Source organism: Athalia rosae, chromosome 3 (genome assembly GCF_917208135.1).
Source record: "Athalia rosae chromosome 3, iyAthRosa1.1, whole genome shotgun sequence".
NCBI lineage: Eukaryota > Metazoa > Arthropoda > Insecta > Hymenoptera > Athaliidae > Athalia > Athalia rosae.
This window is the reverse complement of record NC_064028.1, coordinates 6435928-6462157: the sequence shown is the minus strand read 5'-3', so window position 1 is coordinate 6462157 and position 26230 is coordinate 6435928. Positions and strand designations below refer to the sequence as shown.

At 40.2% G+C, this 26230-nt stretch overlaps 8 protein-coding genes and 2 long non-coding RNA genes across 19 annotated transcripts in view; 3 read left to right on the top strand and 7 right to left on the bottom strand.

The window, feature by feature from the left end:
* Positions 1–10: 10 nt before the first annotated feature.
* Positions 11–1995, bottom strand: LOC105687703 (translocation protein SEC62). Its single transcript, XM_012403543.3, has 5 exons — positions 1818–1995; positions 969–1424; positions 548–895; positions 362–468; positions 11–283 (listed from the first exon to the last, which is right to left on the bottom strand). Exons 1-5 carry the CDS (start codon positions 1851–1853, stop codon positions 82–84), a joined length of 1149 nt encoding a protein of 382 aa, XP_012258966.2. The 5' UTR covers positions 1854–1995; the 3' UTR covers positions 11–81.
* Positions 1996–2166: 171 nt separating this feature from the next.
* Positions 2167–6813, bottom strand: LOC105687696 (trifunctional purine biosynthetic protein adenosine-3). Of its 2 annotated transcripts, XM_012403535.3 has the most exons (16): positions 6488–6813; positions 6338–6427; positions 6007–6254; positions 5728–5927; positions 5452–5646; positions 5199–5329; positions 4906–5116; positions 4702–4837; positions 4381–4603; positions 4126–4320; positions 3801–4056; positions 3540–3743; positions 3303–3452; positions 2959–3224; positions 2639–2896; positions 2167–2554 (listed from the first exon to the last, which is right to left on the bottom strand). In XM_012403535.3, exons 1-16 carry the CDS (start codon positions 6566–6568, stop codon positions 2369–2371), a joined length of 3030 nt encoding a protein of 1009 aa, XP_012258958.2. In that variant the 5' UTR covers positions 6569–6813; the 3' UTR covers positions 2167–2368. The 2 variants fall into 2 exon arrangements, with proteins under 2 accessions (XP_012258958.2, XP_048507734.1); XM_048651777.1 differs by lacking the exons at positions 2167–2554; positions 2639–2896; positions 2959–3224; ... (2 more) ...; positions 3801–4056; positions 4126–4320 and having other exon boundaries at positions 4386–4511.
* Positions 6814–7345: 532 nt separating this feature from the next.
* On the top strand, positions 7346–9182 carry LOC105687704 (succinate dehydrogenase [ubiquinone] iron-sulfur subunit-like). The gene is made up of 5 exons (XM_012403544.3): positions 7346–7978; positions 8063–8304; positions 8381–8681; positions 8755–8877; positions 8959–9182. Exons 1-5 carry the CDS (start codon positions 7826–7828, stop codon positions 9097–9099), a joined length of 960 nt encoding a protein of 319 aa, XP_012258967.2. The 5' UTR covers positions 7346–7825; the 3' UTR covers positions 9100–9182.
* A 56-nt stretch (positions 9183–9238) lies between these two features.
* On the bottom strand, positions 9239–12725 carry LOC105687701 (serine/threonine-protein kinase Chk2). Its single transcript, XM_020853328.2, has 9 exons — positions 12584–12725; positions 12191–12501; positions 11766–12105; positions 11402–11674; positions 11069–11325; positions 10787–10990; positions 10543–10716; positions 10287–10451; positions 9239–10202 (listed from the first exon to the last, which is right to left on the bottom strand). The coding sequence occupies exons 3-9, from the start codon at positions 11917–11919 to the stop codon at positions 9957–9959; spliced, it is 1473 nt and encodes a 490-aa protein (XP_020708987.2). The 5' UTR covers positions 11920–12105; positions 12191–12501; positions 12584–12725; the 3' UTR covers positions 9239–9956.
* LOC125499680 (trypsin-1-like) lies at positions 12531–13720 on the bottom strand. Its single transcript, XM_048651848.1, has 2 exons — positions 13479–13720; positions 12531–13189 (listed from the first exon to the last, which is right to left on the bottom strand). The coding sequence occupies exons 1-2, from the start codon at positions 13718–13720 to the stop codon at positions 12601–12603; spliced, it is 831 nt and encodes a 276-aa protein (XP_048507805.1). The 3' UTR covers positions 12531–12600.
* Positions 13719–17648, bottom strand: LOC105687705. 2 transcript variants are annotated; one of them, XR_007277395.1, is made up of 5 exons: positions 17511–17648; positions 16873–17023; positions 16424–16655; positions 16041–16308; positions 13719–15335 (listed from the first exon to the last, which is right to left on the bottom strand). It is a non-coding gene; the product is annotated as an uncharacterized LOC105687705 (long non-coding RNA). The 2 variants fall into 2 exon arrangements; XR_007277394.1 differs by having other exon boundaries at positions 13719–15318.
* Positions 16515–20175, top strand: LOC105687700. Its single transcript, XM_012403539.3, has 5 exons — positions 16515–17942; positions 18471–18704; positions 18800–19457; positions 19517–19594; positions 19987–20175. Exons 1-5 carry the CDS (start codon positions 17574–17576, stop codon positions 20127–20129), a joined length of 1482 nt encoding a protein of 493 aa, XP_012258962.1. The 5' UTR covers positions 16515–17573; the 3' UTR covers positions 20130–20175.
* Positions 19332–20339, bottom strand: LOC125500173. Its single transcript, XR_007277396.1, has 3 exons — positions 20199–20339; positions 19955–20103; positions 19332–19466 (listed from the first exon to the last, which is right to left on the bottom strand). It is a non-coding gene; the product is annotated as an uncharacterized LOC125500173 (long non-coding RNA).
* Positions 20340–20760: 421 nt separating this feature from the next.
* The window catches only part of LOC105687702 (inositol polyphosphate 5-phosphatase K), a 10368-nt gene continuing 4898 nt past the window's right edge, over positions 20761–26230 (top strand). The window contains exons 1-9 of one of the 2 annotated variants that reach the window (XM_048651798.1): positions 20761–21142; positions 21228–21332; positions 21414–21491; positions 21580–21727; positions 21805–21980; positions 22069–22296; positions 22374–22527; positions 22623–22812; positions 22887–23074. In XM_048651798.1, the coding sequence (XP_048507755.1) occupies positions 21117–21142; positions 21228–21332; positions 21414–21491; positions 21580–21727; positions 21805–21980; positions 22069–22296; positions 22374–22527; positions 22623–22812; positions 22887–23071 (1290 nt within the window). In that variant the 5' untranslated portion in view covers positions 20761–21116 and the 3' untranslated portion in view covers positions 23072–23074. Of the gene's footprint in view, positions 21143–21227; positions 21333–21413; positions 21492–21579; positions 21728–21804; positions 21981–22068; positions 22297–22373; positions 22528–22622; positions 22813–22886; positions 24579–26230 lie in introns of those variants that run through there. The other variant, XM_012403541.3, reaches the window with a different exon arrangement.
* The window catches only part of LOC105687698 (G-protein coupled receptor Mth2-like), a 12293-nt gene continuing 9870 nt past the window's right edge, over positions 23808–26230 (bottom strand). For all 7 annotated transcript variants that reach the window (XM_048651793.1, XM_048651791.1, XM_048651795.1 and 4 more), the window contains one exon: positions 23808–25992. In XM_048651793.1, the coding sequence (XP_048507750.1) occupies positions 25490–25992 (503 nt within the window). In that variant the 3' untranslated portion in view covers positions 23808–25489. The remainder of the gene's footprint in view (positions 25993–26230) is intronic.

Here is a 26230-nt window from a genome sequence, read left to right as displayed (position 1 = left end):
AATAGTAATATTAAATATATATATGTATATATATATTTTTTTTTATGCATTTATAATCAACATTTATGAGACAAAGAGAGGCTATTTTTCTTCTAACTCGTTATGTTGGACCATTTCAAAGTCACGCTCTGTATTCGATTTCTCACTTTCAGAGCCCTCCTCGCTACCCTCGTCTTCTCCTTCACCTTCTACATCACCATCCATTTGCCCCAAATCATCTGATCTCTCGCCATGTCGCTCAATTTTATTTTCGTTTCCTTCATCTTCGGTAGTTGGACTATCGCTGTGAAATAAAAAAAAAATTGCAACAAATTCCTATAATTTTTAAATAAAATATTGCGATCACAGCCGAGATATTCACCCAGGTAACAAAGGTGTTTCTTCTCCATCAGAATCCTTGTCTTTCTTGCGTTTTTTCTTTTTACTTGATTTCTTGTCTCCATCAGAAGAGGGGCCACAATACTCGTACTATGAAAATTGAATAAGATGAGTTGAGAAATATGCAGCAAACTTCAACAAATACAGCAATTCAAGACATGCTAATTACTTGATATAATGGCCAGAATGAGGGAAAGAATCCAACATCCTCTGCTAGGTTTGGTAACAGCCAGAGGTGATGCCTGCCAAGTGTCAGCACCCAGAGTAGACAGAAGACAATCACCCTGATGACGGCCAATGCTAATATGAAGCCAAGAAATCCGGCTGCAGTAACGCTGATGTGATAGACTCCTTGACGAATGGATGGTGGCCACAATGGGAAGAGGCACACTCCTATCGTACCCAATACCACCAAAGTTCCAATCAACCAGTAGTAGAGAGGGATTGGATCATATATCCAAACATAGGCATCATTACTATCCGCGAAATACTGATCCAAGTGCATTTCCAGACGTACCTAAATGGACAACTCCAAAATCAGAGCCATATACAAATAAAATATAAGGAGCAGCCACTGCTTGAATACTCACCTTCGGCTTCTTTTTCAGCTCTTTCTTCTCCTCTTGCTTCTCACCAACGTCTTTGGCGTCTGTTGACTCTTTTTCTTTACTATCTTCTTTATCCAGAGATTTCTTCTCCTCCTTCAAATCAGACTTTCCAGCATCCTTCCCTTTCTTCTTAGTGCCCCTAATTTTGCTGAGCTCTTGTTCTGAGAGAACAATTTTTTTGGCGCGGTGAAAGAACTTGTGTCTAAGCATGACGTCGAGAAAGCTAGTAATCTGTTCTCGAGATTCGAACATCGTTTTGTTCCACGGTGACTTTTCAAGCAAAGCATCAACTGCCCGCGTCCCTGTGAAGTACTGGACATTGTGGTTTAGGAATTTGGTTTTTTTGGATGGGACATTGTTTCGAATCCATTTAGCCACTGCATATTCTTCTTTGGACGGCTTCTCTGGTGCCTCCTCGTTCTCCGGGTTTGGAATTTCCTGAGCACAAAGTATAAGTAGACCATTCAGCAATCGGTCCAAAGTAACAAAGGATTTTCAATTTGCTGTATTACAGCCCATTGACAGTTGCTGCCAATTCAATTTTTGAGAGGTTTAAAGTCAGTATAGCTAGTAGGGATTTAGATAAATGTAAAAACTTAATGTTAACTCACGGTGTGACCAATATTGTCACAGTATACGTCATCCTGAATTCGGAATGCGCGCATACGGGTGATAGTTTGATAACTGAGAGCCAATAACAGAGGAAAATGAGGATGGGACTTCAAACGGAGATGACATATTGAGTTCTAACTTAGCGTATGGTTACAAAATTACAGTAAATATTACGAAACGATTACGATGGTTATATTCAATCACATATGCGTTGCTTACGTCTTTGCGTTTCCTGTTTTTCCTTCGTTCCGCCATGTTGTAATTTACCGCTAGCTACGTTCCGCGGACCGAGTCAGCAGCTCGCGCAATCACCACAATCCGTACCTACCACTTCGACGTACCCGTGTAGCAGAACTTCCTGCCCTCATCCCACTGCCGCGCTACCACCAACTGAAATTTTCAGTTGCTGTAGCTGCAACAAATCGAGATCAGTGAACAAATTTGTCACAGAGCGCCACTCGTTGGTGGACCGAGTGGTGGCGCCATCCCAACAATATATTTTTAAACCTTAAACAATCACTAACAATCGAAATATTTGTAGTAAGGGTTACATTTAACAAGGCGCACCTTTGATTGAGAGATAACATTTTATTACAGGATTTTTAATTTATAGAGCGTATCAAAATAGAGAATACATAATTAAACTTCAGGAATGTACTGTTTTTGTTTTTAGTTATCAAATCGTTGACTAAAGATACAACTCTTCAGTCAACTCCTTAAATCAATGCGATTGATTTATGCTTAATAAGCTATGTAAAAACGAGCACCTTCTAGTAGTTCCACTTGATTGTACCATTCTCATCAAGTTCGATTTGCCTCGTAGCTAAAAGTTTCAAGGCTCTCGGAAAAGCACGGTGTTCAGCTACTTTTACTCTGTCCTGAAGAGTTTCTACCGTGTCTCCCGGCAGCACAGGCACAGCTTCCTGTTCTATTATCGCTCCCGAGTCCATTTCGACCTGAGATAAGACAGAAATGAAAAATTGAGACTGCATTTATAATTGACCCAATTATGTAAAAGGGAACAATTTGTCAGATAATACCGCCACAAAGTGAACTGTGCACCCCGTAATCCGAACTTGGGCAGCAAGAGCATCTTTGTGAGCTTGCGCGCCCTTGAAAGACGGTAACAAAGCCGGATGTACGTTTATCAACGCCCCATGCCAGCGTTTGACAAATTCCGCGGATAAAAGCCGCATGAATCCAGCAAGGCAAATGAGATCCACATTAGCAGCACGTAATGCTACGTCCATTGTAAGATCAAAAGCTTCGCGGCTCGGGTAGTCCGTATGTTTGAAAACCTATAAAACAAATCTTATAGAGTTAATAGTCTACCTCTAATTGTCTGTTGAGGATTTCATACCAAGGTTTTGATCCCCGCTCGTTCCGCTCGTTTTAGTCCTTCAACTCCAGGTTTGTTGGATATTACTAAAACTATTTCAGCACCTATTCTTTGAGTAGGATCCAAGGTCGCATCAATTAAAGCTTGGAGATTTGTTCCGCTGCCAGATATCAAAACACCGACCCTCTTCAAAGGCCTTCCCAAAGTTTCAACAAGCATTGGTACATGCCTTCGCATTCCTGAGTCCATCGCTGCTTCAAAATTATTCACCTCCACCCTTTGCTGATCTATTCTCAATTTGAAAGTCATCGGTTATTATTTCCATAAATGCATGAGGAATCGGTTATTCAATATCTAATATTCACCATCGCTGTGTGATTTTACTACCCCGATAATTTTCGGATCTTCGCCCGCGAGAAGCTCTAAAATTTTTTCCTTATTCTCCGGAGCGGCAATGATAATTGCACCAATGCCGCAGTTAAAAGTCCTCAACATTTCTGGTGCGCTTATGCCTCCTATGTAATGAATAATTGATGTGAATGCTTTTAGTGAATTCAATGTCACACTATTCACGGGGCTTAATCACGGGGCAGAATTATTACCAGTAACAGCCAGCCAACTGAAGATGGGTAAAATATTCCACTGGCTAGCATCCAAGGAGACGCCAGTTCCATTTGGCAAAACTCTTGGTATGTTGTCCGTTAATCCACCTCCGGTGATATGAGCAAATCCTTTAACCAGTCCTGATCTCAATGCTCTCATCACACCTTTCACATAGATTTTGGTTGGTTTCAACAATTCTTCGCCTAAAAGATGAGATGCTCGTTACTTAATTCATTATACAATTCGACTATCAGACTTACCAATGGTCTTTGCAGCATCAGAGAATGGCGCAATGTCGAAATATGTTTTGTTGGCTAGTTTTAATACTCGTCTGACCAGGCTAAAGCCATTACTATGAACACCGCTTGATGGTAAACCAAATACAAGATCACCGGGATGAATATCACTTGTACGAGGAAGCAGCTGTGTTCTTTCAACTGCTCCCACAGCAAACCCAGCCAAGTCATATTCCCCATCCGCATACATATCTGGCATTTCTGCAGTTTCTCCTCCAACCTAGGCCAGTAATTAGAAATAAATGGACTGAAATAGATTGGGTATTTGGAGTAAATTTTCAATACTCACCAGGGTGCAACCAGCTCTCTGACAGCCCTCTGCTACACCCGCAATAACTTGAGTAGCGGTACCCAGGTCAAGTCTTCCACAAGCGAAGTAATCCAGGAAAAAAAGGGGCTCAGCTCCATGAGCTAACACGTCATTGACGCACATGGCAACCAGGTCGATTCCTACTGTATCGTGCTTCTTGCAGGTAATTGCAATCTAAGCAACAATTTTTTGATGAGAGAGTGTTGGAATTGATAAAAAAAAGCACTTGCTCACCTTTAACTTGGTTCCGACTCCGTCAGTTCCTGACACCAAAAGAGGATCCTTATACCCTGCTGCCTTAGTATCGAAGAGTCCACCAAAACCTCCAATGGAGCCCAAGGCACCGCTCCGTTTTGTTGCAGACACTAAAGGTTTTATGGTTGAAACTAAGGAGTCTCCAGCCTCGATATCTACGCCACTACTTTTATACGACAATGTTCCACCGCGCAATATGGATCTATGCAAACACTTGTTACTAAGCTTTGTTCTTCGTTTGATTCGCTTAGCCAGAAATTTTATGTAACCGAGAATCATCTGTTGGATTGTTTATCCTACCTTGCAATTCCCTTATGAGCGATGTCAGTTCTGAACTGTTTTCCATCGAACGAAATCTCTTCCGCTGCTACAGTGGCACGAGCAGCTGCTTGTGCTAACGATGGTGCCAAGCTGACGGCGATTAAAACCCTCCCCCCTATTAGCCATCAAAATACAAGAATGATTTTAAAGTGAGCAAATTATTTATCATATTGCTGACATTACCATTTGTGAGTAATTCTCCCTTTGGTGAGAATTTGGTGCCGCTATGGAATACAAAGTGATTGTGTCTCAGGGAGATTTTGTCAACGTTAGTTATAACTTGTCCTTTTGATGAAGTCTCTGGATAACCACGAGATGCCAGAATGACGCCAACAGCGGAGACGTCTGTATGCCAACTGATGTGGGAGTCTGTTAGAGTTCCATCATAACAAGCCTGTGACGGCCACAAATAATCAGTGCAGTGAAAAATTATTAAGTGTTGTTCTTAATAATCTATGGTAGGAAAGACAAGATACCTTCATTGCCAAGAACAAATCAGATTTCAACAAGGGTAGAATGACTTGGGTTTCAGGATCTCCAAAACGGCAATTGAACTCCAAGACTTTTGGACCCTCCTTTGTCAGGATTATACCCGCATACAAGACACCTGAACAAGAGCATTTTAATTTTTTGTCAATAAGTGTGCGGAAACCTTACATTAAAAGAATAGCAGCAGCTTCCCCTCATTTTAAAGAAAAAATGATCGTAATAGCCAAGTAGCCGATTTACCAATAAATGGAATATTTTCAGCTTTTAAGCCATCCACAGCTGTTTGAAGTATGTTTTTCTTAACGAATTCGGCATCTTTGTGACTCAAAAGCGGACAGGGGCAATAAGCACCCATTCCACCTGTATTAAGGCCTTCATCTCCATTAAAAATTCTCTTATGATCTTGCGCAGGCATCAGTGGAACAACTTTCCTGCCTAATAATATAAAAGAATATCCAAATTAGTGTCTTGGATAGAATACTTAATGTCCTCATTTTATAGAAGATATATTTTTACCATCTGTGAATGCCAAAACTGAGACTTCTTCTCCTACTAAAAGCTCTTCAACTACTACAACTTTTCCTGCTGAGCCAAATTTCTTCTGTACTAAAATCTCATCAATGGCCTGACATGCTTCAACTTTGTCTGAAGCAACAACTACGCCTTTACCAGCAGCTAGACCTGCAGCTTTTACGACCAGGGCTGGGAACTCAGATCTAAATTGTTTAAAATAAAATGTTTATTTCATCAGATATGAAATAATTGTTTGAGTATCAGAATTTACAGAAGACTTGCCGGTTAACAAAATTTTTTGCCTCATTGGCATCAGTAAATCCCTTCCATCTTGCGGTAGGAATTTTGTGTCTATCCATGAATAGTTTTGCCCAATTTTTATCAGTCTCAATTTGAGCAGCCTGCTGCTCTGGGCCAAAGCAAGGAACACCAACATTTTTTAATGCATCTCCTAGACCGTTGGCCAAGGGATCTTCCGGGCCAACAATTACCAGGCTGATGCCATTCTTCTTGCACCATTCTGCGACTCCCTGATTCAATTGAAGTTGTGATCTTAGAATAACTGGGAGATTGCCGCAGTACAACATATAATCTAACCAGTGATTGAATGTACCTTGTTATCTTTTACATTTAGAGATACGGATTCTACTTTGCCCAGCTGTTCTGCTCCAGGATTCTCAGATGCCAGATAAATTCGATCTACCTGATCATAGATTACAACAATCAACAATTAGCATAATTTTGGACAAAGAACACCACTTACATGATCTGATTGCGCCAGCTTCCAGCAAATAGCATGTTCCCTGCCTCCGCCTCCCACAACTAAAACAGTGTATCGAGTCATCCTTGTCGAGGGTGTCTCTGATAAACTTCAGAGCTACGTCTTTTAATGATAGTAAAGAGAGAAAAGCTGAACAAAAGCTAAACGTGCGTTAATAGCACACTCAGGATATGATCCTTACAGTGATAAGAAGGGATCACTCAGGTGTGGAATTATTAATAACTGATCAGTCGATACTTTTCACACGTCCGATATAACTGAATAGCAAGCACGAAGTTGTGAAAACGTGTATGGCGGGTATCTGTGATCCGGTGTTTACCACTGCGTTGATATTACAACATTAGAAAGAAGATGTGTGGTTCGCAACGAGCGTCGATAATCTAAATCAAAGGTCAATCAATCTGACGAGTGACGGGCGACCCCATAGTCTTATAGATAATTCCTCGCGGGGGTCATGTGGAAACATGTACGATAAGATTGATAAGATGCAGAAACTCCGCATCGCTATTTGACGCGTATTGCGTATTATATTACTGATAATTTAACATCGACGATACTCCGTCTCTACACAATGGACCTGAAATGTTCAGAATAAGAATACAATTGTTATGACACATAATATATTGAGCACGTACTTCAAAATGGTGTTTCTGGATTTCCTATCTGGTTCCGATCAACGGATTCGTAAGTCTGAATTCGTTGGTTCCGATCGATCCGATTAGTCGATCTTGATCACGAGGTTTGCACGGCGCATGGCATTAAGAGCGAGCGTTGAAATTGAATATTTGACTGAACGCGGGAGCCTGACATTCCTTTGAACGTAAATATATATATTCTGCAATTCTTGAAATTTCTTCACGATTAGTTAATTGTGACAGAATTTTTCCTTAAATCTAATCGAAATTTTCGTGTTTTTCATTTTTGTGATTGCCCTTCACTGTCAACGACACATACATATAGTAGTTTCTTTCATACGTAGAATGTGCAAGTTCAGAAGTTCAGCTCCTTACGTGCGTCATAATGGTTGTCTCAGTTAATTCATCAACGCATGTTTGCAATTAATTATGCAAAATCAATTACACAATCACAGTGGCTACGGCAGATGAATACTTTTAAGTGTGTATTCTGAAACTGTTTATTTATCAAAACCCGGTTATCGATTTCTACGGCATTTGTTCTTCAAGTTTATGGTGAACGTAAAGTGGAATAATTTACAATTCGTGATGTCAATGAGAGCGGCGAAGTGTCCGTACAGATTTCTAAATTCGTAGGACAACCTGAGTGGCAGAAAAAAAATTATCCCGTCTTTTCTAGTCGGGCATGTTTTTGTTCCGTGCAACAACGAAGAGCGTTACACGACTCCTCAGAAATAGGGTTGCGGACGTTGTTAAAATCTCAAAAATTCCACGGGCAGACTCGAAAAACAGCGCAACCACTGATACTGTCGACTGTGGAGCTACGCAAAAAGACGTCGTTAGTTGATACAATGAAAGAAATGAAACTTAGATAAAATCTCACCTGAAAAAATAGTCTTCTCTATTTCTTCTCAACCTAAAGGGCAAGCAGCAGATGAAGATAATCCGTGTGTACCGATGGAATCCCCACGAGCCAAAGACAAAACCATACATGCAGCAGTTCGTGGTGGATATGAACAAGCGAGGAACAATGGTGCTTGACGCCCTGCAAGTTATAAAATCAGAATACGACGCAACTCTTTCTTTCCGAAGATCTTGCCGGGAAGGAATCTGTGGAAGCTGCGCGATGAACATCAACGGTGTCAACACCCTCGCGTGTCTCACGTAAATTGACGCTACCGATTATAACAAATAAAGAGTAGATCCGCGGTAGTAATAGCTATGATTGATCCTCACGCAGGAAACTGGATATGAATTCATCAAAGCCTGTGATAATTTATCCTCTGCCCCACATGTATGTTATCCGTGATCTTGTGCCAGACATGTCACACTTTTTGGAGCAGTACAAAATGATTGATCCCTGGTTGAAGAGACGGGGTGAAGATCAGTTCATTGGCTATCGACAGACCCTTCAAAGCCAGAGGGATAGAGCAAAATTGGATGGGCTTCACGAATGTGTGATGTGCGGGTGCTGTACATATGCTTGCCCGCCCTACTGGTGGCTTGGAGACAAATACCTTGGACCCGCAGTCCTGATGCAGGTCCCCATCATTGGATTAGGCGGCATGAAATATTGTGATAAAAAAAAATTTATATGGATTAAAAATTTTGCAGGCATACAGATGGATAATCGATTCAAGGGATTTTGAGCATGCGGAACGACTCGCAAAACTGCGGGATTTTTATTCAGTATTCCGTTGCCACACTATTTTCAACTGCACGAAAACATGTCCTAAGGTATTGGTTTCGTCTCAAAGACTGCTATGTAGTTGTACAAATGAAACGGTAATAACAGTATAAATTATGGTTTTACTACAGGGGTTGAACCCAGGAAAAGCAATAGCGCAAATAAAAAGGCTACTCGCTGGACTCACGAAAAAGGAAAAACCTGACCTCGTCACTGCAGTTCCAGATCCATGCAGTGGGCCTCTCGATACAAAAGGACACCGCGATAAATGAATTTCTCAGTGATAGCGAAGTTAATTTCCGTTGTAACATACGTATGCAAGGCGGACTGTTCAATAAAATTCTTTTACAAGTTACGCTTACTTTGCATAGTTGTCTTACAATTAGCAGTAATGGATAGTTGTTGAAAATATCTTAATATTTCTTCTTTTATTATGTCATGGATACTAATTCGAAACAAAATAACATAACTCAAATTAACAGATATATGCACTTTTTGCTTTACAAAAGTTTGTTGTCTTACGATACCTATAGATAAGTAATAATGTCAGGTAATTTTTTCTTTAACGCGATTATGTCGCGCCAACTTTATCATTATAAGTCCATCAGTCTTTGTACTGTAGGTATAAAGCCCATAACTACTACTACTCACGTTATCAGAATGCTTACCTTTAATTTGTATTCGGAATCTGAACCACCTCTTAGTCCATGATTTATGATACTATCAAACATTTCAAAGACCAGTAGGGAAATCAACAAGCAACTTCAGTTTGCAGTTCGTCGTCTTTCGTTTGCAGGGATTCATTAACCGAGGTAGCTTTCAAAAAACAACACTTAAAAAACTAAACAACTAAATATATACTTAAAACAACTGGAATGTGAATCCTGTTTTGAGAATGATAGAACACGTCTACTATCTTGTCAACCATCTTCCGGTGGTGCACTTTTACCTGTGTTCTATAATCACCTTCTTAATAACTTTTGAGATCACAGATTATTACCCTGTTTCACTGGAGTTAATGTATCACTGGATTGTCATTGGCATTATGATGCAATGATTATTCTACTTCTAAAGGCAATCAATGATTTGAGAACACTATGTAATAAGAAATAATAGATACGGAACCCAATCACTCTACACGAGCCCTTTTGAATGCAGAAGTTGGGGGATACATTTGTTTCCTATTGCATGCCATTGTGTTTGAACTTGAGGTTGAAGGTAATGTTAGTGGCATAGCATTTTCATCGCAATTAGTTTCATCACTCATTAATTTGCCAACAATTGACCTCATCTCTCTGTCAAGTAGCCAGTTATGCAGCAAAACTTTACTGATTGTAATTCGCTTTTTGGGATCAACAGTCATCATGCGTCGGATCTAGAATGTTGCATAAATAGTTCAGAAAAAGAAAATGGAGTCAGTAATTGTAGGATCGTTTTTGAAGTTTGTACTTCTACCAACCAGATCAATAGCGCGATGTGACACAGAGCCAAATTTAGCTGTAGGAAAGTAATACCTTCCTTGGATTATTTGATGCTGCAGAGGAATTTCTTTATTGTTTACAGAAAATGGGACTAATCCACTAAGGCAACAATAGAGGATCACTCCCAAGCTCCAGACATCTACCTAAAAAACAAGTTCACGCATATTGCTATCATAAAGCTGCAGGAATTGAATATTTACTATCAATTCAAAGTCTATTCCTGTGTCTGCTCACCTGGTTCGTGTAACATCCCTTGCCATGCGTTAACAACACTTCAGGTGCCACATACATTGGAGTTCCGCAAAAAGTTCGCATCATAGTTTGGGTGTCCACCAGCTTAGATAATCCAAAGTCTGATACTTTAACCAGTGTCATCTGGGCTTGGCTTGCCAATAGAATATTTTCTGGCTATTAAAAAAGAAGCACACTGTAAACAAAATTTCCATAGTTCAAAGGCTGATTGTGAACCTAAAAGTACCTTCAAATCTCTATGGGCTATCCCTCTTTCATGTAAGTAATGCACTGCAAGGACTACTTGATAGAATATTAATTTTGCAATATTTTCAGGTAACCCATGGTATTTTTGGATCCTATCAAATAATTCTCCCCCTTCCATCAGTTCTAGAACGATGTAGACACAGGAGGGAGTGTCCAGAATTTCCTCCATTCTTATTATACATGGCTATGGTAAACAATACAACCAAAATCAATGTGTGGCAAAATATCATAATTACTATTTCATGAAAAAAAGACCACTCACATGCCTCAAAGCCTTGAGGATGTGGACTTCGTTTAAAATTTTTCCGGGATCATTAAATGCTTGACCCTTTTCTGGAGTAAGAAATTTACTTTTTGCGATAGTTTTTAAAGCAAACTTTTTGCACCCCATCTTTGTGAAGAGCATTTTAACTTCGCCACAAACTCCCGATCCCAAGGTTCTAGAAACTGCATACTTGCACTTCAGTTCCATTGGTAAGCCACTGCCTTCAGCAGCTCTGGTGCTGATAAACGTATAAACTGAGACAAGCAATCAGGTTCAGGGATCTCCATAAAAGACGGAAAGGAAGATTTTTAGCCCTACTTATAGACTTACCTGAAAAATCGGACTTTGCGAGAGAAATAGTATCATTGTTCTCAAGAACAACTCTTTTGCCTTGCCCAATATAAACCCTATTAAGAAATGTACCGTTGTGGCTAGTATCCTCAAGATAGATGACAAATTCATCTAAATTATTACTTAAGACCTCTTTGATAATTCGAAAATGCTGCTTGCTTATGACGCTAAGTCGCCGATCGGTCAGGTCTTTAGTAGGGACTATGTCACACCTCTCAGAACGGCCAAAGGTATACTCATTTTGAACTAACTCTGAAAGGTAAGCAATGATGTTTAAAATACAAAGATAAGTTAATAACAGTCACCTCAATGGAATTGTGCTACTGTTTAATATTTGCCTTACCAACTTTGTTAAATCCATTACAATTAGGATAGAGCTTTCCCCAGATCCTATTTTGTGAATGAGTTTCCTGCGACTGAGATTGAGATTGCGTCTGAGTCAAGATATCCGCATTCTGGGTGTCTGGAAGGCTGAGTACTTGTTCGTCGGTAGCCATTTCAATAGCCTGATTACAAATTTACCATTGACGATAAACGGCTTTTACGAGAATCTAATTGCCATGTATAGGTTAACCAAGGACCGGCAGATGAATTGATCAATAACAGATCGATCAAATAATTCACCGGTGTCACCGGTTCAGCTTCACAAGTCGCACGTGTTGCAGTTTTTTCCTTGAGAGAATCTAACGAGGTTATCGGATAGTTGTTATTGTTGAACTTTGTCGAAAATGAGAATGAAAAAATATCCACAACGATTATAGGACTCACTTATGGCGAAAAAAATTCTGTTGCGATCAGGATTTCAAAAGAGAGATAAATATTTGATCCAGATATGTACGGACTTGGCAATGATTTTAGCGCTTCCTAGTCGCGATCAGACATCGATCGCATCGATTGATCAACTGCGTATTTGAATTTAAAGTTCGTTGAAGCTCATGGTCGTACTTTCGCGCTATCGATGATGCTACTGGTAAGTCGTAGTCCAATCAATTTGAGCATGGCGAATGATTCGACAATTCAAATATTATCAACCATGCACCAGTACAATCTTCAGTCAACGATGCCAGGCAGATATGATTCTAGGGAAAAAACGAGGGTGATTATCAAATCAGTTTCTAACATTTTTTATTGTGAGTTGGGACGATATTTTGCTCTACCCACATCGCCTTCAGTTATAATTAGATCCAGTATCCCGTACTCTCGTAGATCCAATCAAAGTAAGCTGATATTTTGACAAAAACCGTCGGATATTCAGGAGAATCACATCCGTAGGTCCATGAAACGACTCCAACGCATAATGGAATTCCTGCATCTATCAGGAACAGTGGTCCGCCTTCGTCTCCATGACAGGCTGACCTGTATGATACATGACGCCCTGTAAAAGTTGATTCCTCTTCTTCTTCGGCTACATCAGCAACGTATTCCTCAGCTGAAGCACGTTTAGTTGAGACAGCACAAAATTGATAATCGTCGTAAACGGTTATATTCGCTTCGATCCAGGGTGAATACACCTCACGACATGCGTCACCAGTGATGATAGTGAACTCGGCGCTCTTGAGGGTATCCGGTTGTATCAAAGTCTGCGAAACCTGCCCCCAACCAACGGCGACCACATTTGAATCTACGGAGGGTGTTCCATCCGAAATTGACGTCCACAATTCCACCGGCTGAATCGATGCAGAGAATTCAAAGGGAATTTTCACCTGATAAAAAACAATTGCATTGAAGGTATAATGATCCCCAATGGATGGTTCCAATTCTTGAAATCTATAAAAGTTTACCTTCACTAAGGCGATGTCATGAATCAAAAAATCCTTTGGATCGTAATCAGGATGAATTCAGATTTGTCTAATTGCATGTATGCTGCCCATCGAACGAAGATTGCTCGTTCCTGCCAGCCAGTAGTACCGATTTACGTCTTCGATTGCGCTTCGCGAGCATGATGAGAAATTTTCATCGAGACATGAATCGTTATTTTTAGAGGAAGAAAATGAATTTCCTGCACTGAATTTTCTCCAGTAATTTTTCCAAAACCATGTTTAGAATTCGTACTCACTCTTCGACGCATTTAGCTGATGTAATAGTCCAACTCTCTGTGAGGATAGATCCCGCACAATAGTGGAGATGATATACGCCTGCCCATGAGGTCAATCCCAAGGACAAAACGAACGGGTATTCCCCTAAGGTCGTCGAGACTCCTCCGGCGATTCTTTGCCCTCGCAAGCCATCCGCTGCAGATGTTATACCAGAATGCAGAAGAATTATCATCACCTGCACAACCGTGGCACCAATTGCCATAATTAATTAATTATTATTATGCTGCACGCTTATTACAAGGGAGCCTGCAGATGTTATTCAGGCGCGGTATACTGTCTTTGCGTGTTTATTCGACGTGTCTGTGGCTCGTGACACTTCAGAAATAGATAAAATAATCGTCCACGCCGAAAAACGGGACCAAACCTTATCGAGAATTTAAACACCCGATCGTACATATTTCTTTGTTCAGATATTGAGATCTCGACAAAATACATTTTGACGGATTAATACGGCTTATCTGAAGTATATCTTGCATTGCGTTTTACGATCATGGCTATAATCAGAATTAGAACTATATGATAACGTCAAGCATTTCTTATTTTATCCAAAACTTTTCCCAAGCCAGCCTTGTAACTGTTTGGTAACGGAGCGTCTTACACATGGCCCGTTATCCTTTTCTTCGGTCAACAGTGTAGAGTTCCGCGAAATTGCTCTTTTTGCAGAGAAAACGAGTAAAAAATAAACGAATGAAAGCATCAATTACCACTCGCACGAGGCAAAATCGTGCGAGTGGAGTTTGGAATGCAATAATTTATATTCAACGCACACACCTCCTCAGGGTCAGAGTTTGTACATTCCTAAATTACGAGCTCCCCGCAGGGAGCGTCTCGATTATATATTCTCAATCCCTGGGTGCCCCCATGAGACCCTGCAGGACCCTCTCCTGATATCTCGTAGTTCGTTGTTTCCTGCGGGTTTCATGACCGCGAGTATCCAGCGAGTTCTTTCCACATCTACAAACACATATACGTACATATATGTGCGCGAACATTTATGTTCAGCTTGTCTCGTTCCAGGAACCCCAAAAGTTCGTATAGTCGAAAGTAAGACGCATGGACCGAATGCGATGAACCGGCAACCGGTTTTGGCTATCTCGTTGTGCTCCACGCGCGGGCGTTGCCCGATTCCCAATTCTACCTCGAGCATATATTTGCTGCTGCGACTGTGCAGCTGCAGCAAACTTTTCTGCAACGATCGAGTCCTGATCCTGTGGACACAGAATCTGAAACCCAGCATTCTACTTCATCTGCTGGAAGCCGAAGGTGACACGACCGTTTTGCACTTAGAATATCAACGACATCATGCCGTTTCGCTGATCTGCACGCGATCATATTCATAGTGTATGTCTTATAATATGGAACGTCAATTCCCGCCGGTTATATTTGATTATCATTTGCCGTTTTCAAGTAGAGTTATGGAATAATTATACCGCGTCATAAACGCAATTTCTCTTCTCCTAGTTCTATACTATAGTAATTATAACGTTATATGATTTATCGCATCTAATAATTCGTCTTAGAAATAACATCACATTTCGTATACACAGCGTCGTTAAGAGATGGTGTATAAATAGAAATGCTTACCTACTTACCCATTTAGAGAAGAAAAAAAATAGAAAAAAAAACCAGTGACTTCTGACTGACTAGTAAGAGAATAATAATTGATGAGCCGCAACGCACTCTTCAATATAGATGAACCGAGACCGTAATACGACGCGCCTTTCCGTGACGATGGTGTATTAAAGTGAAAACGGCACCACCGTTCCGCAGCTGCATCGTCTGCACGATCAATCTCGATTTCTGTAACACGTTGGATGCTGCATGCAGCTAATTTTTCTATCTGCACACTTGATATACATATAATTATCAAAAAGTGACGAAAATTAAGCAACGCAATATCATGTTATACGCAAATCCCAGTAATAGCAAGAAAGCAAAAATGAATTCGGTATATCTTTTGCACAGTTCGTTATCGGTATTTTATATTAGAAGCTATTAAAGATATTTGAACTAGTTCATTATACCAGGCAAAGAAAGTTGGCTTCGCCGTCGATGGAGATCGTCACATCCGGTCTCTATAACATTTTTGAATAAATACTATTCCTCGGAGGTAAACAATTACAATTATAATGTGATCTACCCATGGAGAAATGACAGAAATTCAGCGACCGCCGTAGACAATTTTCTCATAGACATTCAATGCAAATATTATGTCTGTGTTTGCACCCACATGTATCATGCGGTTATAGCACAACCCATGCAGCAACAGCAGCAAAAGGCCTATAGCAGGCCGGCCGGCGTATAAAACGGACTTCATGGGTGTAGTACGAGTTCGAAGTTTATACTCCCGTACCCCACACCAGTATATAGGTATTACTATATACTTATCATGTGTCGCGCATGCATTATGCACGTATAGCCAGGGTACGTGTACCTATATTCATACACAGGTAAATACCTGCATATATTCACAGCCACGACTAACCTGCGGCGCTTATACCTGTGCTGGTTATTATACTCACCTATGCCTTTGTTGGATGTTATAGGAGAAAGCCGCGGGTTGCCGGGGTGTGGCCATTGTCTCGTGCTGCTTGCCCCATGCTGATGCCGATGCCGATGCTGAAACCCGCGCCTTTTCCCCCTTTCATCGTATACTGTATGGTTGCATGTGGGATATTTGAACTTGAAATATCCAGCTGAGATTGATTGTGGCGCAAAAGTGTGTATCGAAGTCCGAAATCCCTAAGACAATTTTCCTTGCGACCGAAATCCCGTCTTTTTCAGCCTAATCTTAAAAAATCATGATAGAATTAGTAGATTATTGAAACTCAACTACTGTCGGCATAAGTTACTATCTGCGAACAATACTTAAGCGAAGAATGTCGTACGATGTATAGGTACTTACTTAGTTCGGTTACTTCTGGTCTTCTTCGAACGGTGAAAGAGTAGCGGGCAAGCGGGGGATATATGGAAGAAGAGAGAGGGAAGGATGGAGCAAGGAGGAACGGAGGGAGTGGTGCAAAGCACGACGAACGAGTCGTCCTTAGTCCGGTTAGTCCTACTCAGAGTGGTCCGGTCTCTCCGGGGCACTATTTGGTCCCCCGTTCTTTATCTCGCGCCTCTGCTTCGTTATGTACCTAAAGCAGTTTTCATTAGCTTGTTTTTAATTCATAAATACAGTATCTATTCACCTGCATTTTGTCCGAACTCATTTCGATGTTCAAGTTACACTTAACGCGCTCTGAATTATAATTACCTAATAGGGGCCATACTACAATTTTGAATAATCAAATTGATATAATAAAAAAAAAAAAAAATAGGCGGGCGAACACCGCCACGTCGGTGAATAATTACCTACGTGAGCAGCTAGCCGCAAACGAGTTAACCATCGGACAACAGATAACGGTGAATCCATCATAAAGTGAATTTGAATGATCCGTTCCTCGCACTCTGAAGAAAAAATTCTATAGCCGGATTATGTCTTGTCGAGCCGTTCTATCGGTACCTGCAAAAATTATTCAGGTGTGACTTTATGGACTGTATTATACATATGCGAACTATTACCACGTGTGGTATAGCCTATGGGATATGACAGTATGTGTCCATATACTTTTGCGATTCCTATGCTATCAGAATACAAAATTTGCACTTAAGTATAACGATTCCCGGTGCAGTGCAGGCAACAGGAAGCGGTGATGATAAGCCGAACGGTAAATACTGCAGTGTATAGCTGGTGGTACAACGATCACGAAGAAATAACGGTGTGGAGCTAAGAAAAAATAATACGCAGAACGGAAGAGAAAAAAAATAGGAATCTAACAAATACAATTCACAAAATATGTACAGCCTGCCGAAGGCGAGACAAACATGACTTATGAGCACAGATTTGAAAGAACGCGGGGCGCGAATAATCCTCTTCTTTCCGAGGACGAAGAATCGCGATTTTCTTTGACTACACATTGCGGTGGAGATTCGCATAAATTTTTACTCACCACTGTATCGATAATGCCCAGCAAAATTAACCACGGTGAAACACTTTGTGAACTGCTCGGATTATGAAACTCTCCAGGATGAGGATGAGCCCGATATTCTTAACTGCCGCCTGCACCTCTTGGCTTGGCGCATCCGCCTCCGCTTCACCATCTACCAGAAGTCAAGTCGAGCTTTCGACCGAGTATTTTCTGGTCCCCAGAGTCCAGGATCGTCCTGGTCTCGCCAGCGTTGCGAGTGTCGTTAGCGTTCCGGGACCGAATCGGACGATATCAATCTTCAGAGGTGGACAACCGGCACGCACTCACGGACCGCAATCAAACCCTGTACAGATTCCCTTGTTGAGACAGCAGCCCTGGGCCCTTCCTCTTGCTGCTCTCAGTGCAGCTGCCATGATATTTATGGCAGGCTTCGAAGTCTTCGTTCTCTTGAAGGTATACTGAAAAAATGCAGCACATCCATTCAGCATCCGCACGATAATTTTCAAAAACCATCAGTCGCTCATGCGTGGTTGCAAAAAAAAAGGAAAGAATAAATGTGTCATCTTTGCGAGAGAGCGGTCAGACACTTGAATATTAAAACCCTAACGCTATTATACTCATTCTATGCAAATCGTGTCTAATGTATATATTATATATATGCAATTTGAATACTGCGATACGTGCGCGAGAAAAATAAGTAGAGCCTGGAATAATGTAGAGTTTATAATCGCTTTCCATTTTAAAGTGTATTATACGTCTCATGCGTGATATGAGTTATACTTACGTGTAAGACCATTTAAATACAAACAGCTCGTTATAATTATAAGCAGTTGAGAATATCTCACATTCACGTTCCTGCGATCTTCGGCATAACAGCAATTTCAACAATGCTGACTTTGAATTCCTACATGCTTATACATTTCTTTAGTTTTTTTGCCTTACCCATACATGGTTATACTTAATTACCGATTGATTCCTCAGGCCCGAGCAGCGGTACCGAGTAGAAGGCATTTATTCCTGGGGCAAGTTTTACTTTTGGGATTGTTTTTGCTGGCCGGACTTTCTGCGGCGCCTTCGCTGGCCCCAAATCCGATGTCCTGCGGTGCTTTGCGTCTTGTCGGACTTCCCGCGGCTCTCGTGTTCGCCGCACTTCTCGTCAAATGCGTTTTTCTCCTTTCCCTGAATAGCGGCGTCTATTTGCCAGCACCATATCAGGTGAAATAAAAATTAGTACAATGCAACGATTAATTGAACATCCAAAATTTTTAATTAAAAATCCACCTTTTAAACTCTTTTTGTAATTTCTATAGGCCCTGGTGCTCGTCTTCGCTGTTCTCGTCCAGGTCGCCATAGTTGGTCAGTGGTTTTATGGAACCCCGCTATCCACCGTTTTGGATTCCGGAAGCGCCAGCACCGCAGATCAGCCAAATAGTCTACATGGAGCGGTTATTCTGTCGCCTGTGTCATCGACGTCGTCATCTATTTTGCCAGTTGACCATATGACATTGCATAATTGTTGTGGTACTCCTGTGGGTCATTTAGTAGCATCTTTGGGGTACGCAAGCCTTCTTTTGGTCTCTGTAGGGGGTCTGGCGATCCGTGCAAGGGGTTTGAGAGACAATAATGGGGAGGCAGCCTTCATCGGACTTGCAGTTGGAGCGTCACTTCCGGTTTGGGTATCAGGAGGCGTTGGGGCGCTTACCGCTCCTGAAGAAGACCGTGAAGCATGGTTAGCTTATGCACTTCTTGCTACATCGCTTCTCGTTTTTCTCCTGATGTTTCTCCCGAAGGGGAGACAGTTAGCGGCTCTCGGGAGAGAAAATAACGCAGCTACAGCTCGTGGAGACAGAGACCCCAGGGATGATGGATTAAGTTCGCTGCCGGCCAGTGGCTATTCTCCATCATTTTTTCACTTCAAACCACCCAACGATACCTTGGAGTCCAAAATGCCCTGCCATCAGAGCACGGGTGAGAATTCTGAAATAAAATGTCCATGGTCATTTCATTAATTAATTTATTAATTGCAGATCGCGTGGCTTTGGTTTCATCAGGAATGCCAAGCTGCAACGCTTGTAGATGCAGCACGAATCCGTTGTATCCAGAAGGTATGAAAAAGAGAAAGAAATATCATGAAATACTGTGAGGTTTCCGAATGCGTGTTATTGTAATGTTTTTTTCGTTTGGAATTTCCCCTGGGGGTTTTAAAGCCGTAGCCTATTATACCTGGTAACGACATTGTCACATGGAGCTTGCACGATCGTCAAAGCGTAAACACATTTAGATTTAATAGCTTGGTCGCGATAAAAGATTGTGAAACGGAAACGAGCATTTTGGCGGGGCATCGGCCGTGCATACCGCTACCCAATGCTCATAATATGGAATATGATGTTAGAGAATAGCAAGGCGTGTTCCGGTTTACGCACCTGTTTATGTTTGATTCAATAATACATACGCTTTATTATTACCTGATTTGGATGACCGTTTAATCCAATTACAGATGTGCGAGGGCATGTTGAGACTTTCGTCCTACCGCCTGGAATGTACCTGAGACCGGAGGATTCTGGAAATTTGTATACAACGTTGTCGGCGAATCCTAACGTCTTCTTTCAACGAGCTGCACATCCGGGAATGATGTATTGATGGAGACAAAATAAGAATCTACGGCATAAACTGAATACATTTTTAATGCAATGTGTGATCGACGTTTACCTTGGACTGATAACTGCTTGCATGCCATGGGCGCCCATGTCTACCGTGTAGGCAACAGTAGAAATATAATTATTAGACTGTATGATTAGAAAGCGATATGTAGTTACTTCATATTTGATCATCGTTTGCATGTTACGTGCGTTAAAATGACAAGTCATCGTCACAGTGTAATCGATTTAGAATATAATCAACGCTATATTGTAATTTATAATATTATATGTGTATTATGTAAGTATTACGTATTGTGTAGTAAATAAAAATTGACGAATGCTAGATAAAATAAGATGTAGAGTAATTTTCTTGTCTCCTTTGGAGCGTTGATTCGCATCCTCACAAACGGGCAAACGTCGATTTATTTGAGTTTAAAATTCGGTCTTCGCAAAGTCAACGCCGAATGTAGGTCTGAATTCGATCAATCAAGAACTTTTCTATGCCTAACTATACAAACTCACGACGGCCGTGCCTAACTATTTTTTGATGTTACACATATCAGTGAGCTCTACTTTCTACAAATATTATTGTTTATTTCATGATCCGTAGCGATGACAATCCTGACGCCAGAACTGACATTGACATTTGTCAGAAATGTTCATACGTAGATCCGAAAAACGTAATTAGCTAGTTACGTGGTAGTGTTATTAAAAGGCTATAATGGAGCGCCTTTCTATCAAGGAAAGGTTAACAGCAGATAATACTTTCATGACTGGATTTTTAACATGACGAGATAGCGCAGACAGACTTCACATTGAATCGCGGTTCTAACCTGACTACCGGAGTATCTTGACGTTTCATAATAATAACAGCTTAGAAAAATTATTATTGTTATTACTACAGTTGTAAATATCTTCTACGAATGTTAACGCACGTGGAGAAAGTCGCTTAGATAACCCAGTTAGACCAGTCCGTCACATAACAACCATGGCCGAAGAAACCAAGGCACTCAGGTATCTGCATGAAGTTTAATTACTCATAACTATAATGCATTAGAATTTAGGTGCTAATTTTCATCATAAACCTTCTGCATCGTAGAATCTACTTTGTGACATGGAATGTCGCCACAAAATATCCTGAACAGGACCTCCACCAACTCTTGGGCATCTCGAACTCAACCTTTCCAGATTTCTACGTAATTGGGTAAGTTGGATGGCTGAACTGATTGGGATATCTCAAACGGAATATTATCCATCTAGCACAGGTTTAATGAGATTTCATCAGTTTGCAGGAAGTGAAAGCTCAACCCCAGAACATGGTGATGGGGATGTTCACTGACGATCCGTGGACAAAAGCATTTAGGTAACAATAACAGCTATTGTCATTATCTATTTTTCTATCTGATCCAATCTAATCTTTCAAGGCTGCTAAGCTGTTAATATTTTTCCAGAGAGATACTAAAGGATCATGCTTACGTTAAGGTGCGCACTCAGAGGCTACAAGGTCTGATTCTCAATGTGTTTTGCAAAACGCAACATTTGACCCATCTGCGGTTCATCGAGGCTCAGTTGACTAGGACAGGATTTGGCGGCATGTGGGTGAGTCACGTTTCTCAGAGGAAAACATTCTAGCTAAAATCTGATAACGAAAACACGACTTTCAATTTCATTTACAGGGTAACAAAGGAGCTGTCAGCGTAAGACTGAACATTTATGGAGTGAGCATCTGCTTTGTTAATTCTCACCTGACACCCCATGATCATCTGCTGGCAGAGAGGGTTGCAGACTACAACACGATTCTCAAAGAACATACCTTTACGACTCCAGATACAGCCAGTATTTTTTACCATGAGTGAGTTGACCTTTACTCATTTATTCTGTTGGTTACTGACAAAGAAGAAATGATAAAAATTCAGTATATATTCTATTTACGTTTCCAGCTATGTATTTTGGATAGGAGATTTGAATTTTCGATTGAATGGAGAAGACCTCACTGCGGAGGACATAGACATACTTGTAAAAAAAAATCAGTTAGATCTTCTTCTGGACAGGGACCAGTTAAAGGTAGTTATGCATAGTGGAGAAGCATTCAGCGAGTTAGTGGAAAGTAATATCACGTTTCCACCAACCTACAAATATGAATTTGCATCTCAGCAATTTGATTTCAAGTAAGTTTAACGACATTAGAGTTTTCTCACTATTGAAATGAGATCCTACCGTCTAACACGTTTTAATTGAAATCTAGACGCCGACCATCCTGGACCGATAGAATTCTGTACAAAGTTAATTCTGAAGTATACGAGGGGATTAAATTAAAAGCTGATCAAACGTTCTACAAAAGTCATCCTAGCTATGTGCAGTCAGACCACAAACCAGTAACAGGGGAGTTTGATATCAAGGTGAGAAATATTTCTGTCTGGTAATTAAATTTTCTTTACCTGGAGAGGCATAATCTCGGAGTGTTATGCTCTTTCCCATATGAATTCTTTTACAGGTACGTCTGAACTACCAAGACCAGAATGTGACCTTCCAACCTGTAGCTGAATGGTTCATTGATGAGGAGAACTGTGTTTCATATAAATTATCTGGGAGTTTGGGACCCGAAAGTGGCGACTGGATTGGTTTATTCAAACACGGATTTTCCAGTCTTGATGATTATGAGGTCTACGAATACGTCGGCCGTGGTAAGTCAATCACTTATTGGTGTCTGTAAATTTAAAGAATTGAATCAATATACTTAGGGAAATTTTTGTTTCAGGCAGAGCCGCACCTCCTACAGAATCAGATTCACTGACTGATAGAATTTACTTCAGTGATTCTGCACTTCAATCACCAGGCATGTACCAACTCGTTTATGTTCGCCAAAGTGGAGGCACTGTTGGGATTTTAGGCGTGAGTTCACCATTCCCTGGGTATCGAAGACTCCGATCAAACATCACATGAGTCGTAGGTGGTTTTTTTAATGCCTTGTTGCCTTTCATCGCCCCTCATTCGTGATCAATCATTCCTAGTTATTACATAGCAAAATAGTAACACGTTACACATGGGTTTGGCCATTGCGATAGTTGTATGCTTCTAGAGAGCTTTGCTAGAGGCTGAAAATTTCTGCATACACCTAGTGTTTTGCGATATTGTGTATGCTACTACACCAGGCTCGTGAATGACTCGATTCTTTCCGGAGTTCTACACATGACCTAGTACATAAAAAAATTAGCTTATTGGACGTAAGGGTAATTGTGTTCCGCTACATTTTTAATGGTATAGGGAAAAGTAGATAGTTTTTACTTAGAATTAAGATATAAAAGCTTCATCGATTTGTTACTCTTTGTGATTTAGATACACTGAGTATATTTTCATTGAGAGGCTGTTTCACCGAACAAATGAACGTGACTATTTTATTCAATTTACTTTTCGTACCTGGTTTCGCACTTAAGCCACTACCCGGTAATTGTATAACGCACAATGATACAGGTCGAACAAATGCAAGTTAGCTTATAAATTGTTATGCAATGCCGGGAACCTCTCAGAGGTATAGAAAAATAAGTATAGATTATTCCATTATGTACAAATAGAATCAATTTGTATATTTTATTTTTAACAAATTGAACGTTATTGATTACTATATCGTTGTTGGTCAGATCGAAAATGATTTATTCTTCTAAAGTGAAAATGGCAAATGTAAGGCGTTTCTCAAAGTACTTCGATTAGGAAGCGAAACATTTTATTTTTCTCTTTCTGTTCTTCACAGTTATCATTGATGGCACAAATACTCTTTGGATAACATTATAATGTTATTAAAACTGGTACGGGGTTGCATTTGCACAAAAAACCTACACTGTGTGTCAAAGTAAACACAGAGCCAAAATCATTGATTTATTGATTCGATATCCTCTGAAAATATTTCACCTCACACAGACACACGAGACTATGAATGAAGATATGTGAAAATATAGGTATATATTTTTTAATGCTGTACATGAAATTTGCTGGGATGGTTCATTACAGTAAGAGCAAAGTCGAGCATGTGTGTGGGTTTATATTTTACAGCAAAATTTTGATGCTTCATATGGTCCAAAGGCAGTGTTAAAATTACCATTAAATTTGATCGAATTGATATGGAACGTCTAAGACGAGCCTAAATATTAGAAAAAGATAGCGTTTTACTGTATCCTCAGGATGCATTTTTAAATACATAACTTACATATGTATAATCTTGATCAAAAGATACTTAGGAACAGGAGATACAGAGAACGCCGCTTAATAAAATATATTATAATAAATATAGCAACCTAAATTGTTAGATTTTTTTTTTCAAATATGTTAAAGCCTAGTCTATTAAGAATAAGTACTATTAAAATTGTAAGCAAAGGTTTTTTTGCTATGTCAGTGGTAAACAAAAATAATGGATAAATAGTGAGTGAAACACAACAATAAAACTATATGATCATGATTTTATCATTGAGTAACCACATCAATGGTGTTAAAACTACTGTGATTATACAAAGAACACCACCAAGGTTTCCTGCGCTTATTCATATGCGTCCATTGAACTAAGATAAAAATGACCACATAGGAAAAAACGTGCCAACTTGACTACGAAATATAGGTGATTCTTTTGACTTACAAATGACTAAATCACAACTTATTTACGAAGTTTAAAATATAATGACAGTCTTAGCCCTTAGGCCTGAACGCTCGCGATTTGGATGGGCGTTGAAATCTCCGATTATCGCATTCGCGTATGCAAAGTTCATGATTAGTTTGAACACAGATTTAACGGCTGGTTTACGTAGGTACGTTCATCTGCATACACTTCTACGCTGTGTATTTCACTCCAAATGTATATCCAACATATTTTAAACGTGCATTGAATCTAGGTCGCTGTATTTTGTCTTGATTGACGTTAACGACAGCAGCCTATAACTTATTGTTAGTGTAAATATACCTCGATGGTAAAACCATTACAACTTTGTCCTCGGAGAATTTTCAAGCAACCTCTAAATTCGCAAGCGAGTAAGCTCGGCCTACACGCATTCACACATGCATACATACGTATATACCTAGCATCTATAGATGCGCATAAATTATGTACAACGCGTTAAATACAGTTATAAAACTACATAACACTACGATCGAGTTGATGAATAATGCAGATATAAATATAAATGAAGAAAAAATAACGAATACTGAATTATTTATCCACGATACAACGGCACATTACACCTTCTTATCACTGTCTCACATTAAACATTATATTGTTTGCAGATATCTTTGACAGTCGACTAATTTATTCATGCTCACATCCGTCTATTAAAAATATATCAAAAAAACTTACCCGTAAGAACAATATCGAGGTGTTATCTACTGATTCATTCGTCTGGGTGAGAAAATAACGTCATCATTGCCGTTGTTGGTTGCCGGAAGTAATGTCATTTCGTTTATCCTATCCGCGCTGGATTCTCGCGGACTGGTTCCAGTTAATTTTTTTATCCTGAGCCAAACGAAAGTTCGCGCTGGTTTTCTTAAGACAAACAAACCGAAAACTAAAATACCCTGAAGAGCGTTTACAAGGTCAAATATCGACCAGGCCAAAAGTTCGCTCGAAGACAACATTGAGACAAGTTCCATCGACCAGTTTACTGCCATTATTACGAAGAGGATGAGAGTTAAGAGGTAGGTAAGCCTCAGCTCCCTGAAAACACAACGATCTTCACGATCTGACAACTCATTGCGAGCCAAACGTCTCAAGTCCAGATCACGCTGAGTCCTGGCGATTTTGAAACCAGTTATTGTGAAGAGCACCACTTTTAAGAACACTAGAAGACCCACAGGTCCGTAGAACCACGGAAGCGCTCCTTTGTCAACTGAAAACCACGAAGAGAAAATATGTTCAATTACAGCACGAATGTAGAAATTAAAGAGAGTCCTCGACCTCAGTGGATTTCTGGGAACCGTTACACTTATAAGGACTCTTCATTAATGACGCACACCTCCGCGAAATCCTTGACCACTCCTGAGTGATTTTCTGAGATTAGAATGGGATATTATGAAGTCTATTTATAGATTTCCATAGAAATTATTATTACAAAATCTTTGTCAGTT